We start from the raw sequence: 20,519 nt of genomic DNA, 5'->3' as shown, positions 1-20,519 counted from the left end.
TATCAAAGAACAACAGAGCCATATGAAAACTTGCCAACCACTAAAAGACACACGAAGAAACATGACTAAACAGAATATGATATGATGTAGCCATCAGATAGTACCCAGAATACTTCTCAAGCGTGACTCACGTGGAGAATGAAACGTGGTTAATTTAGGAATAATTTGAAGATCATACATTTCCGAACTACCAAATTTGAAAGTTTGATATGATATACTGCAGTGTCTCAGAAACATTGGAGTTAATATTAGAACAACAGCATTTGTGTTTTTCACCAGCCTACTAGCATGCTAAATAACGTGTTACTGAATGACCCCTCTCTCAGATGAAGATAAGAAGAACATTTTACATTTGGGCAAAATCATCTCACTGCCTAATGTTTATTATTATGGCCGAGCCAGGGTCTAGTTGAAAGAATTTGCTACAGTGTTTATGCATCAAAGGGCAATATTTACTTATGTAAATATTAATATGGAAATAAAAGTTTTATTAAAGTATCAGTAACAGGCTGAATGTTATTGCTACTGTTCTAGCATTTTAATGCATAAACATCAAAAACTTTATTAGGCAATTAGCAGGAGGGCTGTATATCTTTTTAAGGTTCTTAAGAGATACTCAAATACATTTAATAAGGGCATCAGACAGTATGTGAAATTAATGACAAGTGATATCTATAGAAGCAGTTTCTGGCAGTTATACAAGGACCTATTACCAAGACCAAAACATTTTTCTCCCCAGAAGTTTTTTTTTTTTCTGAAGTATTAAGTCTAATTTCAGTTTAAGTTCATGGGTTTTATATTCCCTTTGAATTTTAGTAACAGCCAAAATATTATTTATGTAAAATTGTGACAAATACTGCAAATGGTGACAATGACCAGGATGCAGATTTGTCCTTGACTTTTAATTCTATTAAAATGCCAAGTTCTTGAATGGTACCCCAATTCCATTTCCATTGAGTTCTGTCAATTTTTATAATTTCTGTATCAGAGTTTTTAAAGACTGCCGGATTCTGGTTATGTCCTCAAAACAAAACTACATTTAAAATGTTAGGAGAAGCCGGGCACAGTGGCTCACGCCTGTAATCCCAACACTCTGGGAGGCCAAGGTGGGTGGATCACCTGAGGTCGGGAGTTTGAGACCAGCCTGGCCAACACAGTGAAACCCTGTCTCTACTAAAAATACAAAAATTAGCTGGGCGTGGTGGCGCATGCCTGTAGTCCCAGCTACTTGGGAGGCTGAAGCAGGAGAATTGCTTGAACCGGGGAGGCGGAGGTTGCAGTGAGTCGAGACTGCGCCACTGCACTCCAGCCTGGGTGACAGAGCGAGGCTCTGTCTCACACACGCGCACTCACACACACACACACGCACACACAAAAGGAGAGAAATGTAAAAACCTATGAAAGCAAGTAAAAGTACTTTCACATACTTAGGCAAAATCTTGGGCCAAAATAAAATGAAGAAAATCAAAGGAAAAGATATATGGCTGTAAGAAAAGGTAATCTAGTTCTCTGGAGTAAGTTCTGAGATGTTACATTCCCTCAAATACGGATAACTCAGAGTCCTAAGGGAAAAAATGCAAGAGCAAAACAACATATCTAATAAAGTAAATAATAACAGATGGCAATAACCATCTGTCCTGGGCTTGCTGTGCCAGGCAAGACCTGGCTCCTTAATCTGCAGTGCAGCATGGAAGTCTGTACAGCGTGGAGGTCAGGCTACCATCTTGGTTCTGACGCTTACTAGCTCTGCGACCTCGATCAAGTTCCCTAACTTCTCTTAACCTGTTTTCTCATCTGTGACCTGTAAGATCTAATACCCACTGCTCCCACAGGTCCTTATAAAGATGAGTGGAGCACTAATGTTAGCCTAGGCAAGCCCATTTGGGAGACACAGGAGACTACATTTCTCAAACAATTTTGGGAAAGATTTCTACTCCCTTTGAAGTTGTTCTCATTTCTCAGTTTCTATATGAAGAGGCAAAGAAAGACACACAAGCCTGCCTCTGCAAAAATCCATCCCAAATTTTCCAAAATGTATTCTACAAAACACTATTCCTAAGACATGAACCAGGGGAGTTTTTATGAGAAAGCAATTTTAGTAAATAGTATACTTAAAAAAATTCCCATTCCACCAGAGATTCACAGTGTACATGATGACATTAAAAGGCTATAAAAAAAATCCTGAAGTAACTTTCTATTACCTAGAACTATCCTCAATTTATTTCATCTTGGAACCCCTTTCTCAAGTCATTTGACAAGAAAATTCTGAAAAATGCTGAATTGTCCTAACTAAAAACAAAACACCCCCAGCTGGGATAACTTCAAACCTCAACAAACGATATACTACCTAGTTGACAGGAGCAATGTCTACACCCTATTAAAACAAAATGTTTCCATATAAGGTGGTTCTTTTTTTGTTTGTTTTTTCAGACAGAGTTTCACTGACGCCCAGGTTGGAACATGATCTCGGCTCACTGCAACCTCCGCCTTCCAAGTTGAAGTGATTCTCATACCTCAGGCTCCCAAGTAGCTGGGGTTACAGGTGTGCACCACCACACCCAGCTAGTTTCATACTTTTAGTAGAGACAGGGTTTCACCATATTGGCCAGGCTGGTCTCGAACTCCTGGCCTCAAGTGATCCACCTGCTTTGGCCTCCCAAAGTGCTGGGAACAGGCATGAGCCACCGTGCTTGGCCATAAGGTTTTATTAGCTAGTATTATGATACCATTTTCAATACAGAGGGTAGGAAAACACAAAATAAGGCCAATGGAACATTAAGGATTGAAAGAATCCTATCGGGTCTTCAAACACCCTGCAGGCAGAATGCACATGCGCTGTTCATCTGCATGTCTCTACTTTTTTTTCTCATTAAGAAATGCATTTTCAACAAAAGTTTAATATTTAATATTGCATATCAAAATATGCATTATATGTATGTTGGTCTAATGAATAATTTACTGCTGCTAATGATAATGATAACTTAATTCAGAGTAAAGTATTTTAATCCTAAGAGGGTTATCTTTACAGGCAACTTTTTTTTCTTTTTTTACTTTTAGTTTCGGGGTACATGTCCAGGTTTGTTACACAGGTAAACTGCATGTCACAGGGCTTTGGTGTACAGATTATTTTGTCACCCAGATAATGAACATAATGCCCCAGGAGGTGGTTTTTCTGATCCTCACCCTCCTCCCATCCTCCACCCTCAAGTAGTCCCCGGTGTCTTATGTTCCCTTCCTGGTGTCTGTATGTTCTCAATGTTTAGCTCTCACTTATAAGTAAAAACATGTGGTATTTTTTTTTTTTTTTTTTTGAGATGGAGTCTCGCTCTGTCGCCAGGCTGGAGTGCAATGGTGCGATCTTGGCTCACTTCAACCTCTGCCTCCCGGGTTCAAGCGATTCTCCTGCCTCAGTTTCTCAAGTAGCTGGGACTACAGGCACGCACCACCATACCCAGCTAATTTTTTTTTTTTTTTTTTTTTTTTTTTAGTAGAGACGGGGTTTCACCATGTTGCCCAGGATGGTCTCAATCTCTTAACCTTGTGATATGCCCGCCTCAGCCTCCCAAAGTGCTGGGATTACAGGTGTGAGCCACCGCACCCGGCCCCCGTATTTGGTTTTCTATTCCAGTGTTAGTTTGCTTGGGATAATGGCCTCCGGCTCCATCCATGTTGCTGCAAAAGACATGATCTTGTTCTTTTTTTTTTTTGAGATAGAGTCTCACTCTGTCGCCCAGGCTGGAATGCAGTGGCACGAATCTGGGCTCACTGCAACCTCCACCTCCCAGATTCAAGTAATTCTCCTGCCTCAGTCTCCCGAGTAGCTAGGATTACAGGCTCCTGCCACCATGCCCAGCTAATTTTTGTATTTTTAGTAGAGATGGGGTTTCACCATGTTGGCCAGGCTCGTCTTGAACTCCTGACCTCAGGTGATCCGTCTGCCTCGGCTTCCCAGTGCTGGGATTACAGGCATGAGCGACCGTGCCCGGCCAATCTTGTTCTTTTTTATGCATGCCTCTACTTTTATATGACTGAATGCATCTCACCATCTGAGCGCTGTCAATAACCCAGGAATTAATGAAAGTCAATTCTGGGGTGGAGGTCTCAAAACACAGAGGAATCCATCTGAACTAAATGAACTTGACAATTATGAAAAGCCAGTTAATGAGGATGGGTGTTCCAAACCACAAAGCATATTCTGTTTCACTCATCTGCTGACGCTTGAAAAAAATACTTGCTCACAGTAAAGTATTACCATTGACAAAGGGAGTTGCATCTTAGATAAACAAATAAGATGTAAGATGGAGAAAAGAGAAATTCAGCGATTCGTATTTAAGAAAGGCCTTGCCCATGTCCCATCCTTTCACATCGGAAGAGCCATGCTGCGTCCTTAGACCCGTCTGCATACGATTCCATGGAAAATTCAGTACATCTACGAGAAGCCTTTCTAGTGATTCTTTCAGAGGGGGACAGACAACCTCATGAATCCTAGGAGGGATTATTCAGCCCCAGCTTCTTACATAACTCATCTAATTGCCATCTGCACAGGCAGTTTTAACTTGTTTCATACTTCGCTTCTCTTTAAGTGCTTAACAGTGGGTAGAACTGAAAATTGAGTTTCTCAGGTGAAAATGAAACTAACGGATGACAAGAGCTGCCACTGCCTGATGATGTCTGAGACTGTCATCTCTCAAACATCTCCCAGCCATACCAGGCAGCTACAGACAGTGGGATTAGTCACCAGGGCTATGATGTGCCAGACTATTTTTCAGTAAATGATTAAGGTTTCAGATTTTCCTCTGCACTGGAGCCTGAATTTAATACTCTATGACCTTAGCTCTTTTCATTAATGATAATAATTTGACACTTTCCCAAATAGGGTGAAAATCAGGTGCTGGACTGAAGTTTTTTAAATGCAGGAAAATGCAAGATTTGTGATGCTATCAATAAACCATATCACCAGCCTCCTTGTTAATACATAATAAAGGATACAGAATACAGCAGACAACAGTACACAGATAGTGGTATAATCTAAGTTTTATGCAAACACTTGACATCTGTCTCATACCTGGAGTAGAATTTCCCTTGCTTGGCTCTCTGTTCATGCTGCAGCCTCATGTTTTCTAGTTTGACTGGGCTTGGAATGAATCCGATTTCACAGCCTTCTTTTACCAGTCGCCCTATCCACCAGTCATTGTTAAATTTCTAAACACAAAATCAAAAGCATTAAAAATCAGTGCACAGAAGGTCAAATCCTTGTTCTTCCACACTATTTTCAGTCGAGAGAAATATGGCAATGACCATTAACTATGCCTTAAATATTATCATTCAAGAAACCCTTCGGCTCATGGGTTTCACATGTAAGAAATGCATTTAGCGTTCTCAGCAATCTATCAAAGGCTCTGCGTTCCTTGTCTGTCCTGGTGCTGCCATAGGACCAGGCTGAATTCCGTTGCAGCAGCTGCTGTCACCATGAGTAGGGATAAGCTCTCTGGGTTCAAAGAATAACAGCCCATCCTACCAAGAGATCTTTAGGAAGTATTGTTACAGAAATCTTCCCCTTATATAATCAGACCAATTGGAAGTATTGAGAGAAAGAGATAAATATTGAAGTGTACCTTAAATATTTCATGTCACAGGACAATTTACCTTTGTGCAAACAGTTTTATAATTATACAATGCAATGTTCACAGATGATTTCTCTACTTGTGTGATGTTGACAATTTATGTCTTGCAGGTGGAATATGTATCTTAAATCTTTGTGATTTGCCTTCTTTTTCCTCGATTGAATAAATCTGTCCTTGAACACGTCGAAGAAGAATATACATTCTGTTTTTCTTTTCCTTTCATGGTGGAAAGATCCCCCCTTCAGCATCAATCAAGAAGAGACCTCATAATAATCTAACTTCCTGGTGTAAAGTGAGATTCTAGGCACAGCATCACTTCTGATAACTTTTTCTATTGTTCCCACCTAGCCAGTATTTGACATCTCTTTTCAGAGGTTACCAAAATGGTAGGCTCTAAATTCTCTAGGCTCTTCTATTTTTAATCGAGACAGGGTCTCGCTCTGTCGCCCAGGCTGGAGTGCAGTGACATGATCCTGGCTCACTCCTGTCTTGAATTCCCAGGCTCAATCAATCCACTGGCCTCCTGAGTAGCTAGGACTGCCAGTGTATGCCACCACACCCGGTTATTTTTATTTCTTTTTTTTTTTTTTTTTTTTGTAGAGATGGGGTTTTACCCTGTTGCCCAGGCTTCTAGGTTCTTAGTGCTTGGATTACAGGCATGAGCCATAGTACCCAGGCTTCTAGGTTCTTTTTTTTTTTTTTTTTTTTTTTGAGACAGAATCTCACTCTGTCGCCAGGCTCAGGTGCAGTGGCGCAATCTCGGCTCACTGCAACCTCCGACTCGCTGGTTCAACCTATTCTCCTGCCTCAGCCTCTCGAGTAGCTGAGATTACAGGCATGTGCCACTACACCCAGATAATTTTTGTATTTTTAGTGGAGACGGGGTTCACCATGTTGGCCAGGATGGTCTTGATCTCCTGACCTTGTGATCCGCCCACCTTGGCCTCCCAAAGTGTTGGGATTACAGGCATGAGCCACCGGGCCCAGCCCTAGGTTCTTTCAATTGTCAGTTATCAACTCCTTTGCTGACAGCCTTTAGTGCAGTGAAGAGTTTCAATTTACACATGCTTCCTATGACATATTATACCCTAGATGGAAGAGCTCCAAGTATAAATTCCTTCAGGTCCAAGAAAAACCTCAGGATCACACACTGAGAATATTCTACAGGGGAAATTTCTGGTCAGTTTACACAGTGCTCCACAAGGCAGGCATTTGATAAATGTTGACTCCAAACAAACCTTAATTAAGGATGAAAGTTTCCAATTTGCAGGTTGTGTCATTGCTCACTAGAAGGTGGAGACATTTAGCATGTAGGAAAAGGACTTTTCCTGATACCTCTTTGTTGCCTTATTGGTGTCAATTCTTACCATTCTCTCATTCACTGCAGAAATTTAGCATTTAAGGAGGAAAAAGGTCATCAGTAGTTTGAATTTAGACACTGTCAGCAGAGAGAAGAGTCATGAATTCTAGATATTATTATTAAACCCTCCCCAGATGGCTAGACTTCAGGCATCAGGAAAAACTACACCTAGTCAAGGTGAAACATTAAAAAAAAAAGAAGTATAGGTTAAGCATAAAAAAGGATCATCTACTCTAGCAGTTCCCAATTTCTGGGCCACAGAGCCCCAGGGAGCGCTGAAGTTATTGCAAGAGGCCTGTGACTTCTTTCCACTTTAAAAGGTATATTTATATTAGCAGAGGTTGAGAGCCATTGATTTAGTTATGTATGTTATACAACTGCAGCGATGTGCAATGCTACTTCACAGAAACGGCATATGAATAGGAAATAAGAAATGGTATGTCAAGGTAAAACATCATGCTGTTAGAAAATGAAATTATTCTCCTTACTTCCTTAACATGCAGAAAATCTTTTGCTTCGAATGAGATGGCCATGCCAGGCACTGGAACATCATCTTCATGGGCCGCACTGTAGCTGACATTTGTCCGAACCGCAAATGCAACGGGCTTTGTCTAAAGTGGGAAAAGGAAGAGGGAAAAAAATTAGAGCAAAACAACAGTGTCCCTCCTTTTTCCCCTCAAATACAAAGACATACTGAATAACTACTGTAATCATTGTTGGTTTCCCCTCTGCACTGGTTCTTTATCACAAAACAGCTTGTTCGTATTCAAAACACTTGAAATCTCCCAGCTGTGAGCTACATAACACCCATTTCTGAAATAGAAAAAGGCCATTGTTCTCTTTGAAAGCACTACAAGTAACGAAGGTGAAGAAGAGCCAGGGAAATATGTGTTTTCAACATTGGCGCTTGTAGCAACTGTAAATCAGGAAACACAAACATGAATAAAATGCCCAGTTCTTCCATTTCAGTGGAAAGGACTTAGTCACTGCCTTGCTACCCCAAACATCTACTTTAATTAATTGATCATTAAAGACATAATTCCGAAAGGTACAATCATTGAATGAAAAAAGTGCCGGGGAAAATATTCTACAACTATAGCAACTCTCATTCATGGCTGCAACGAATTATGAAAGCAATAACTTTTTCTTCTATTATTTCTCCTACTTGAGTTTGTTCAGCTACTGAAGATATTAATTAAGCTCTCTTTCCTTATTTGATGCTTTGAAATTTTACAGATAAAGGGCCAGGAGTGGTGGCTCATGCCTGTAATCCCAGCATTTTGTGAGGCCAAGGCAAGAGGACTGCTTGACCCTAGGAGTTCAAGATCAGCCTGGGCAACATAGCAAGACCTCTTCTCACTAAAAATCAAAAACAAAAATTAGCTAGGTGTGGTGGCAGGCACCTATACTCCCAACAACTTGGGAGGCTAAGGCAAGAAGATCACTTAAGCCCAGGGAGTCTAGGCTGCAGTGAGCCATGATCACGCGACTGCACTCCAGCCTGGGAGACAAAGTCAGTCCCTGTCTCAAAAAAAAGAAAAAAACAAATCAAACCAAAAGAATTTACAGATAAGCATTTATTCTCTCTTTAGCTAATACCTATTTATCCACAAGATGAAAGAAACAGGTAAGCTCAGAAATGGTGAAAATGGTATTGTTCTAAGTGGTATTGTATTTCTTTCCCATTATGGGCAAATGGATTGCTTCTATATATTTCTTTCTTTCTTTTTTTTTTTTTTGACAGAGTCTTACTTTGTAGCCCAGGCTGGAGTGCAGTGGTGCAATTTCAGCTCACTGCAACCTCCTCCTCTGGAGTTCAATTGATTCTCCTGCTTCAGCCTCCCGAGTAGCTGGGATTATAGGCGTGAGCCACCACACCCAGCTAATTTTTTGTATTTTTAGAAGAGACAGGGTTTCACTGTGTTGGCCAAGCTGGTCTCGAACTCCTGACCTTGGGTGATCTGCCCGCCTCAGCCTCCCAAAGTGCTGGGATTACAGGTACGAGCCACCGTGCCTGGCCTCTTCTATATATTTCTTATATACATGATATATACAAAGTAACATAGTTTTTCATGTGATATTCCTTTTAACCTACCTTTTTTTCTTTTTTTCCTTTTTTTTTTTTTTTTTTTTGAGGCGGAGTTTCGCTCTTGTTGCCCAGGCTGGAGAGCAATGGCATGATCTCGGCTCATTGCAACCTCCGCCTCCTGCATTCAAGCGGTTCTCCTGCCTCAGCCTCCCGAGTTGCTGGGATTACAGGCACCCGCCACCATGCCCAGCTAATTTTTTGTATTTTTAGTAGAGATGGGGTTTCACCATATTGGTCAGGCTGGTCTTGAACTCCTGACCTCAGGTGATCTGCCTGCCTTGGCCTCCCAAAGTGCTGGGATTATAGGCATGAGCCACCGCGTCCGGCTTAACCTATTCTTTAAAAAAATTATTTCGACCTCTCAGGAGAAGGGAGCAGTTTCCCCCTACTCAATGAGCTCTCTACCTGGACTTGCCAGAGAAGGACACGGGGGAGTTGGAGTAGAGAGAACCCATTTTCATTTCCAAATTTTCCAAAGTTAATTTGTTCTACCTGCCTCTTGTCTGGGTTAAGACTGACTTAAGATCCCTGATGTTACTATGGTCTAGTCACAATTTGCAGATTGGGAAAGGAAAACCAAATTCTGGATATAGGCACAATAGACATGAGGTGGAGTTAAATATTTGGAATCCAGTTATTGACATTCACTGTAATTTTTTTTTTTTTTTTTGAGACTGAGTCTCACTGTGATGCCCAGGCTGGAGTGCAGTGGCACAATCCCAGCTCACTGCAACCTCTGCCTTCCAGGTTCAAGCGATTCTTCTACCCTAGCCTCCCAAGTAGCTGGGACTACAGGCACCTGCCATCATGCCTGGCTAATTTTTGTATTTTTAGTAGAGATGGGGTTTCACCATATTGGCCAGGCTGGTCTCGAATGACATCCACTATAATTTTTAGTGATACCAGGGATCCTGCTTCTTGTGTGGAATTATGGGAATTAAAAATACACATAAATAAATGGTGCCTATACCTGTACAACTGAAACACAATCCTTGAGAGTATGATGTTTCTATTTTCTCTAGAAATGTTCCTAAATATATAAAGTTTACTTCCAGAGCTACAATCATAACATATTGCATTTCATCCAATATTAAACATAAAAAAATGAAAAAACAAAAAAAATATATTTTTTAGAAAGGCCAGGTGCCGTGGCTCATGCCTGTAAATCCCAACACTTTGGGAGGGCATGGTGGGAGCATCACTTGAGCCCAGGAGTTTGAGACCAGCCTGGGCAACAAAGTGAGACCTCATCTCTTATACACACACACACACACACACACACACACACACAGTTTTTATACTTTTAAAAATATATTTTGGCCGGGCATGATGGCTCATGCCAGTAATCGCAGCACTTTGGGAGGCCGAGGCGGGAGGATCACCTGAGATTGGGAGTTCTAGACCAGCTTGACCAATATGGAGACACCCCCATCTCTACTAAAAATACAAAATTAGCCAGGCATGGTGGCGCATGCCTATAATTCCAGCTAGTTGGGAGGCTGAGGCAGGAGAATCACTTGAACCTGGGAGGCAGAGGCTGCAGTGAGCAAAGATCATTGCACCACTGCACTCCAGCCTGGGTGATAGAGTGAGACTCCATCTAAAAAAAAAAAAAAAAGACTCCCTCAACCATTCACCATTCACCCTTCTTTGATACTTAGGTTCACAACATTATTCAGTATGAAAAATATTCTGCTTTGAAAAATCTTTGTACAAAAGCCTCTTTCTACTTAGAATTCTTTTCTTAGGATGGAGTCCCAGAGGTAGCATGTGTCAGACATGAGTTATTAAGACTTTAAAATTTTTATTCTAAACTACTGTCCAAATGGGCCACACTGTTTTATACTGTACCCAGCACTAAAGCAAGGTGCACTTTTTAGTGAGATGTAATCTTAAAAATATTTTAAAGTTTTTACATTTTATTTTTTTTAAAAAAACTTTGTAGAGACAGGGTATTGCTGTGTTGCCCAGGCTGGCCTCAAACTCCTGGCCTCAAGTAATCCTCCCCCCTCAGCCTCCTAAGGATGTAGTCTTAATCAAACTCAGTTTTACCACTAGAAATACAATTTCCATGAGTAGATCCACCCATTATTCAGAAAAGTTTCTGATCACAAAAGTATAGATCCAAGATTTAAAAAAAAAAATCGTAGCATGGTCTTTCACATCTTTCAGATCTTTTTTTTTTTTTTTTTTTTTTTTTGAGACGGCATCTCGCTCTGTCGCCCAGGCTGGAGTGCAATGGCACGATCTCGGCTCACTGCAAACTCCGCCTCCTGGGTTCATGCCATTCTCCTGCCTCAGCCTCCCGAGTAGCTGGGACTACAGGTGCCCGCCACCGTGCCCGGCTAATTTTTTTTTGTATTTTTAGTAGAGATGGGGTTTCACCATGTTAGCCAGGATGGTCTCGATCTCCTGACCTCGTGATCCACCCACCTCGGCCTCCCAAAGTGGTGGGATTACAGGCATGAGCCACCGTGCCCAGCCCAGATGTTTCTTTTATTCCTTGGAAGATACAGAGTTTAAGCATCACATATAGTTTTTCATCAATGTAAGACACATTTTTAATGCCTGACTCGACAGAAGACCCCATAGAAAATCTTATGACTTCTACCAACTTTTTATCACTTTTCAATCATCTGAGTAGCAGAAAGAGGGGACTGAAAAAGGAAAAAGAAATTAAAATGGTGGTGGAAATTGGTGTATAATTCCAGAGACCACAGGTAATAATTTTATGCTCTTAGATTAAGATGTTAAGTTGGAACGTGCCTCCTTTCTTGCCTCACCTCCTGTAACCAACGATGCTACCATTAGATGTGGTTTATATGGGAATTAGCTTTATAGAACTAGGAAACAAGAGCAGCAGATACCTATTCCTCAATATCTTTACTTCAGGAACTGTATTTCTAAAATCAGAGTACAGTCAAGGGATGCGGGGGACAGATGTAGCCAAGATAAAAGACCCCAGGATGCTAAACCAAAGAGGCCAGTGACAATGTCACGTCTGATTCCCTGGTCTCACTTCAGCTTGCAGTGTGTCTACAATGTGGAAGGTATTCTCCATATTAATTTCATTCATATGGGTTCAAGAACAAGGGATTTTAAGTGGACTTGGATTTGGATGTTCATTCTGCCATTTATTAGGTGAGTGGCCTTGGCAAATTCTTTAGTCTCATTAAACATAAGTTCACATGGCTAAAACAAGGGTAAGAGCGCCATTCTTTAAGGTAACGGGATTACAGAAAATGGATTGCACCAGGCTAGGCTAGTACTGGGTGTATAGTCATCCCTTGATAACTGCCGTGATATTGTTTCCAGGACCCTCAAAATCTATAGATGTTCAAGTCCTTGATATAAAACAGTGTACTTGGATGGGTGCAGTGGCTTACGCTTGTAATCCCAGCACTTTGGGAGGCAGAGGTGGGCGGATCACGAGATCAGGAGTTTGAGACCAGCCTGACCAACATGGAGAAACCCCGTCTCTACTAAAAATACAAAAATTAGCCAGGCGTGGTGGCACAGACCTGTAATCCCAGCTACTCAGGAGGCTGAGGCAGGAGAATTGCTTGAACCTAGGAGGCAGAGGCTGCAGTGAGCCGAGATTTTGCCACTGCACTCCAGCCTGGGCAACAGAGCGAGACTCCATCTCAAACAAAGAGAAAGACAGTGTACTATTTGCGCATAACTGCACACATCCTCTGTATGCTTTATCTCTAGAGCAGCTATAATACCTAATACAAGGTAAATGCTATGCAAATAGTTATTCAATTGTATTGCTTTTTAAGTCTATCATTCTTATTGTTGTAATTTTTTTTAACATTTTCAATCCACAGTTGGTTGAATCCGTGAATGTGGAACTCATGGATAAAGAGGGCTAACTATATATAGTAAGTGCTTATTAATAGGCATTTGCTATATACCAAAGTAAATGCTACACCTAAGTAAATATTTCTCTGTATTTACCCCCCATTAAAGCCCAAGACAAGTCATTTCCTGTGTGGTCTTCCACTGTAAACGTCCTCAAACCAAACTCATCAACACAGTGTAATATCTGCCACATGCACGACACAAACTAACTCGCTGTTAAAGTCAAGAAGCGTTTCTGTGATATAGATTCTTTCATACTCTCTGGGACTTGAGCAAATGGTAAGGTTTTCCCATACTCATTTTCTTTTTTCTTTTCTTTTCTTTTCTTTTTTTTTTTTTTTGAGACAGAGTCTTGCTCTGTCACTCAGGCTGGAGTGAAGTGGTGCGATCTTGGTGCACTGCAATCTCTGCCTCCCGGGTTCAAGTGATTCTCTTGCCTCAGCCTCCCAAGTAGTTGGGACTACAGGCGCATGCCACCACACCCGGCTAACTTTTGTATTTTTAGTAGAGACGGGGTTTTGCCGTGTTGGCCATAATGGTCTTGAACTGTTGACCTCAGGTGATCCGCCTGCCTCGGCTTCCCCAAGTGCTGGGATTACAGGCGTGAGCCACCGCGCCCGGCCAGGTTTTCCCATATTCACTTTGTTTACAGTGTTCTATCTTGATATGGTTTGAATTTGTGTCCCTGGCCAGACTCATGTCGAATTGTAAGCCCCAGTGTGGGAGGTGGGGCCTGGTAGGAGGTGATTGGATCATAGGGGTAGATTTTCCCCTTTGGTGCTGTTCTCATGATAAGACTTCTCATAAGATCTGGTTGTCTAAACATGTGTGGCACCTCCCACCTCTCTCTCGCACCAGTGCCAGCCATGTATGAAGTGCCTGCTTTCCCTTCACCTTCCTAGACGACTGTAAGTCTCCTGAGGCCTCCCCTAGAAGCCAGATGCCAACACCATGATTCCTGTACAGCTTGCAGAACTGTGAGCCAATTAAACCTCTTTTCTTGATAAATTACTCAGTCTCAGGTGTTTCTTTATAACAGTGTAACAATGCAGGAATGTACTGATACATATCTCTTTCATTCTGATTTTCTTTGATAGTCCTCAAACGCTCAGGCTTTTTTTTTTAACCAACTTGAAGTTCCAAGGGAATATCCCTTAAGGAATCAATGAATTTTTATCCATGAAACCATTTGTTAATCAAATATATCCTGTTTTAAGTTGACATCTTCATTTTTGGCTTAATCTCAGAATGGTAAAGAGCCACATGGAACTCTTTCCTCTTACCATTCAGGGCTCTTGCCCTTGTTCGAACTACAAAAGTTACTTTTGGTCTGGAAGCCTACCGGATTGTTTTTCCCCCAGACAGGGTCTTTCTGTTGCCCAGGCTGGAACGAAGTGGTGCAATCATGGCTCACTGTAGCCTCAACCTCCTAGGCTCAAATAATCCTCCAGTCTCAGCCTCATGAGTAGCTATGACTACAGGCTCATGCCACAATGCCCAGCTAATTTTTATTTTTACTTTTTGGAGAGATGAGGTCTCGCTTTGATGCCCAGGCTGGTCTTGAACTCCTGGCCTCAAGTGATCCTCCCGCCTTGGCCTCCCAAAGGGCTGAGATTATAGGTGTGAGCCACCACACCCGGCCCTACCAGATTTTTATGGTTTTCCAGCATCATGGCCCTGGGGCATGGTTCAGGTCATTCCTAGTTCACTCCTGCATGGTCCATCATAAATACTGATGAATAGAACTGATTCTTGGATATGAATGTTTGAGGCCGGTGGGCCATTTACTCTTTCTTCTTATTGTGCTTTCTCCTTAAGGTAAAGAAGAGTCCCAAGAAGCAAGAACAAAAAGAAGCCAAGAAATCTTAGTGTTCCAGAGGTTTCACGGGAACACCAGGAACAGTGGGCACTGTGATAAGAAACTGACACAGTGCTCTGGGACACGCTGGGACACAAGAGGTGCTCTGGCTCTTGAGGAAAGCGAAGCTATTCCAGATCCCAAGGCCAAATGTAACTGAGGTGCACTCTAGTTAATAGGTTGTCCTTCAAGCTGTCCTTTTCCTGCCACCCTTTAACTCCACCCTCCCCCCTCCCCCACCGGCCCGGGTTTATCAGAAAGGCTTGGTCATAGCTGTAGAGTAAGATGGGGAAGAAAAGCAGAAAGCACAGATACAGAAATAGCCCACAGCCCTAGGTAGGATCCTGTAGAAGGAGCTTCAGGGATGGCTGTTGCGGAATTCTATTGAAATCCACATTTAGATTTAGATTCATCCTGCTCTACAGAATCATTAGGATACTACGTTGGTTGGGAGACAATATGGTCCTTCATTTCACTTTCACTCAACCTCTATTAACATCCTAAAGACTTTATTGCCAGGCCAGTGTGAGAGCTGGAGTCTGCTTTTGCAGATTCTACCTGGATTCCTGGCCAACTTGTTTTGTGGCTACGGAGGGTCAGGCCCATGAGATGATGTCAGACTTTTCTATCAGTTTTTGCTTCTCCCTGTTCCAAGCCAAGAAAAAAAGGAATTGATTCCTTTTCCAGTTTCTGGTACTTTCGACATGACATATGAGCACATGCTACATAGCATGAGGGTGACTGGTAAATCATCTATGCATTGCAGCCCCCTTTTTGGGATAAAGAATTAAAAGTTTGTGGCATATTGGTTTGTGGACTAAACCCGAACAGATCCTCAAAATAAATTCGTAAGTACCAATTTGTAGAAGAGTGGCATCTCTTTATCTAGACAATAATGTAAAAGTGCTTTAAAAACACCAAGTTTGGTGGAGTGCAGTGGCTGACATCTGTAATCAGAGGCAGGTGGATTGCTTGAGCCGAGGAGTTTGAGACCAGCCAGGGCAACATGGTGAAACTCTGTCTCTACCAAAAATACAAACAAAAGCCATCTGTGGTGGTGTGCACCTGTGGTCCCAGCTACTCAAGAGGCTGAGGTGGGAGGATCGCTTGAGCCCAGGAGGTCAAGGGTGCAGTGAGCCATGATCACGCCACTGCACTCCAGCCTGGGCAACAGAGAGAGACCCTGTCTCAAAAAACAGAAACTAAAACACCAAGGCCATGTCTTGTTCAACACTGTGTCTCCAGTATGTTTCCAATCAATATTTGTTGAGAAGGGAATGTGTAAGTGATAAAAGATGTTAAGAAATTCATATTCTCTTCTTCTAGGTCCTTCTTTACCTTGTACATGACAGGACTTACTGTAAAATGATGAAAGCTACCACTTTCAGAATGTCGGCCAAGGGACAAACAATGTGCTGTATATTATACATAGATTGCTACATTTCATTTAACCCCAGCTACAATTGTTTTATTCCAAGGTGAAGAAACTGAGGCTCAAAAAAGTTCTCCCAGCCATTCACTGTGGCACACGCTTGTAGTCTCAGCTATTCAGGAGGCTGAGGCAACAGGATGGCTTGAGTTCAGGGGTTTGAATCTAGCCTGGGCAACATTGCAAGATCCTTTCTCTGAAAAAAAAAAAAAAAAGTTAAATTTTAAGACAACATTTGTGAAAGATTTTTTTTTTTTTTTTGAGATGGAGTTTCACTCTTGTTGCCCAGGCTAGAGTGCAATGGTTAGGTCTCAACTCACTGCAACCACCGCCTCCCAGGTTCAAGCGATTCTCCTGCCTCAGCCCATCGAGTAGCTGGGATTATAGGCACCCACCACCATGTCCAGTTAATTTTTTGTATTTTTTGTTTCTTGACACAGAGTCTCGCTCTGTCACCCAGGCTGGAGTGCAGTGGCGCGGCTCACTAATTTTTTGTATTTTTAGTATAGATGGGGTTTCACCGTGTTAGCCAGGATGGTCTTGATCTCCTGATATCATGATCCGCCCACCTCAGCCTCCCAAAGTGCTGGGATTTTAAGTGTGAGCCACCATGCCCGGCCAATATTTTGTATTTTTAGTAGAGATGGGGTTTCACCATGTTAGCCAGGCTGGTCTCAAACTCTTGACCTCAGGTGATCTACCCGCCTTGGCCTCCCAAAATGCTGGGATTACAGGCATGAGCCACCGTACCCGGCTGAAGATTTTTTTTTTTTATATGTTCTCCCAGGCCATAAGCGTTAGAGCTGGTGTTAAAATCTCTCTCTCTCCAAAGCCTGTGTTACTCCTACAGTACTAGAGTGCTTTTCATTTAAAGGGGTGTGTAGATGGCAGTTCCACAACATTTACATGTTTATGTGAAATTTTGAAGACTTCAAAGTGATAATTTACAAAATGCTAAAAATTGGTTGGTATAAAGAAAGGCAAAAAAAGATTGGGCCCAGGTCTGCCTTGCGTGTGACACTAAATGAACACCTTCACATGTTAGAACGATGGGTGTCCCTCATAAAGGTAACCTATTCCTTTTAAGTACAAAGATGCACTTTAAAAACTCGAGGTTCAGGAAATCAACAGCGATGTCAAATCCTGATTTTCTTTTTTTTTTTTTTTTTTTTTTTGAGATGGAGTCTTGCTCTGTCGCCCAGGCCGGAGTGCAGTGGTGTGATTTTGGCTCACTGCAAGCTCCGCCTTCCAGGTTCACGTCATTCTCCTGCCTCAGCCTCCCGAGTAGCTGGGACTACAGGCACCTGCCACCACGCCTGGCTAATTTTCTGTATTTTTAGTAGAGACGGGGTTTCACCTTGTTAGCCAGGATGGTCTCGATCTCCTGACCTCGTGATCCGCCCGCCTCGGCCTCCCAAAATGCTGGGATTACAGGCGTGAGCCACAGTTCCCGGCACAAATCATTATTTTTATTTATTTAGATCTTCCGTTTCTCTCTTCACATCTCTTTGTCACCATCTAGAAAGCTGTATTTCATGAATGGCTGGGTGTGGTGGCTCATGCATGTAATCCCAGCACTTTGGGAGGCCGAGGCAAGCGGATCACCTGAGGTCAGGAGTTCGAGACCAGCCAGTGCAACATGGTGAAACCCTGTCTCTACTAAAAGTACAATTTGCATGACTTTTTAATCCCTCTGTAAAACTAGGGTCGCTGCAGCAGCCTTTCAGTGTTTCCTGTGCAGGGTCCTTGGTGTGGAATTTTATAAACTATGAGACCATGTATGTCTTCCTATCTCATTTTTTTTTTTTTCTGAGATGGAGTCTCGCTCTGTTGCCCAGGCTGGAGTGCAGTGTGGCAGGATCTTGGCTCACTGCAACCTCTGCCTCCTAGGATCAAGTGATTCCCCTGCCTCAGCCTCCCAAGTAGCTGGGACTATAGGCGCCCGCCAACATGCCTAGCAAATTTTTGTATTTTTAGCAGAGACAGGGTTTCACTATGTTGGCGAGGCTGGTCTCTAACTCCTGACCTCAGGTGATCCACCCACCTCGGTCTCCCAAAGTGCTGGGATAACAGGCGTGAGCCACCGCGCCCCTCCACAAATCACTCATCTTGAGAAGGCTGCTGAAGAGACCAACCACCTGGTTTCACCACCTCCCTTCCCACCCTGACTCCAGCACTATTACTGATACATGAGCTAGAAATAAATTATTTCAGCAAACAGTGAGGGTAAGAGAGTCCTCGGTAAGGCTTCTTTCTAATAAAACACAGCCCCCATATTGTTTCTTTTCTAACAAAAAGCAGCCTGAAAAATCAAGCTGAAAGCATAGATAAACAAGCTAAAAGTCTGCACAGGTAAATGCTGCAGCTGTGCCAATAGATAAAGGCTACCCGGGGGCCAGGCATGTGCAACCTGGTGGCTCCATCTTCCCTTTTGTTTGTCAACCACAAGTACAGTGAGGAACAGACAACATGGTGCTGGCCAGGTTGAGACCCCATCTGCATAAAAGATTAGGGTGGGCTGGCCAGCATCTTCATGCACCATGCAAATGTCACACCTGGTCCGAACAATCTCTCGCGCCCTATGTAAAGCAGACACCGCCTCCTCAAGCTCAACTATGAAACCCCATGCGTTTCACCATGAAACTAGACGGTGCACTCGGGAGCCCTTCTCTCTTTGCAAGAGAGAGAGAGCTATTCTCTCTTTCTTTCACCTATTAAACCTCCGCTCTTAAACTCATTTCTTCCACGTCCACGTCCTCGATTTCCCTGCCGCGAGACAATGAACCTCAGATATTTACCCCAGACAATAATGCTTCATTACTATCTGGCCTACAGACCCAAAAGGATGGTCCAGAAACATCTGTTCAAGCTCCCCAAACTTCCCACCTCCTTGATGCTTCTGCCCTGACTCATGCCCTCTATCCCCTGGCCTTGAAGTCCCTCATCTCACTGCCATATGCTCTTTTCTGCCTAGAGACAGATGCCTGGACCCTGTCATTAACAGATGGGTATACGCAAGAACCAATCTGGCAGGGCTGGAAGGATATTAGTGGACAGCTTTTTGGCCGCAAGACTTGCTTTTTCTCACATCCAAAGGAAACTCTATTTGCTCCACAGAGGCCTGGTGTGTGGAGGCCCACAGGCTCCTGTCAGAGAGGTGGTTAATGTTTAGAGCAGGAACAACTTTTATTTTCTTATAGCCTTCTGGAATGACTAGGCCTAAGGCTGCTAAGCACCAATTATTATAAGAGGAGATAATTAACTTAAAAATATCTTTGGTTATGAAATAGAATAAACACATTATAATTTCATGGCACTATAGTTCTAGCTTTCTCCCTAAACAATGACTAATGAGTTAATAGTGAAGCTAATAATTTGAATGCTATAACACAATGCATACCTAAGTTTAATAAAAATGTGCCAGTGACAGAATGAATACCTATGATTAAAAAGTGAAATGAAATTCACTCAAGGATAGAAATAAATTTCTGATCATGATTAATATAGTTACTTAGATTTTTATGCATTGATTTCTTCATTTCCTAATACAAAGGTGAATTTTACTATGCTAAATAGCAAAGTATGGTTTCCAATTTTCATCCTGAAACTGTCAATCGCTAATAACTTAAAAGGAAAATTCATAGTTTGTTTTAATGTCTATAATGGATTTGTCTTAAATATTAACTACTCTCAATTTGCTCTTTTTAGAGAAATGAAAAAAAAAAAAATGACCCAGATCCCTATTGTAAGAGACTATGGAGGCTGGGCACGGTGGCTCACATCAGTAATCCCAGCACTTTGGGAGGCCGAGGTGGGCAGATCACTTGAGGTCAGGAGTTCGAGACCAGCCTGGCCAACATGGTGAAAACCTACTTTAGTAGACCTAGGAACCAGATCTACTAAAAATACAAAAATTAGCCAAGCATGGTGGTGGGCGCCTGTAATCCCAGCTACTTGGGAGGCTGAGGTGGGAGAATCACTTAAGCCTGGGAGGTGGAGGTTGCAGTGAGCCAAGATTGTGCCACTGCACTCCAGCCTGGGCGACACAATGAGGCTCCATCTCAGAAAAAAAAAAAAAAAGAGAGAGAGAGAGAGAGACTATAGAAAACACAGGTCAAGAAGATCTAATCCGTTTTTTTATCCACTTACTTGTTGTGTACACTAACTTCTTATAAAACTTGTTCTACTCTTTTATTATATTAAATGCCTCAGGTGGGAGTGTAGCTATCAAGTCTTATATAGGAAGCACCCAGGAACTGAAGAGGTATTGACTATACTTACAGGAACCAGGTCAT

General features: G+C 42.4%; 1 protein-coding gene across 12 annotated transcripts in view; it reads right to left on the bottom strand.

The window, feature by feature from the left end:
• The window catches only part of CACNB2 (calcium voltage-gated channel auxiliary subunit beta 2), a 403,546-nt gene that overhangs the window by 38,624 nt on the left and 344,403 nt on the right, over positions 1–20,519 (bottom strand). For all 12 annotated transcript variants that reach the window (XM_001141982.8, XM_003312467.7, XM_054660799.2 and 9 more), the window contains 2 exons: positions 7,473–7,595; positions 5,066–5,202 (listed from right to left, as the gene is read on the bottom strand). In XM_001141982.8, the coding sequence (XP_001141982.2) occupies positions 5,066–5,202; positions 7,473–7,595 (260 nt within the window). The remainder of the gene's footprint in view (positions 1–5,065; positions 5,203–7,472; positions 7,596–20,519) is intronic.

The sequence above is a fragment of the Pan troglodytes genome, chromosome 8, assembly GCF_028858775.2.
Source record: "Pan troglodytes isolate AG18354 chromosome 8, NHGRI_mPanTro3-v2.0_pri, whole genome shotgun sequence".
NCBI lineage: Eukaryota > Metazoa > Chordata > Mammalia > Primates > Hominidae > Pan > Pan troglodytes.
This window is presented reverse-complemented; position numbering and strand designations above follow the sequence as displayed.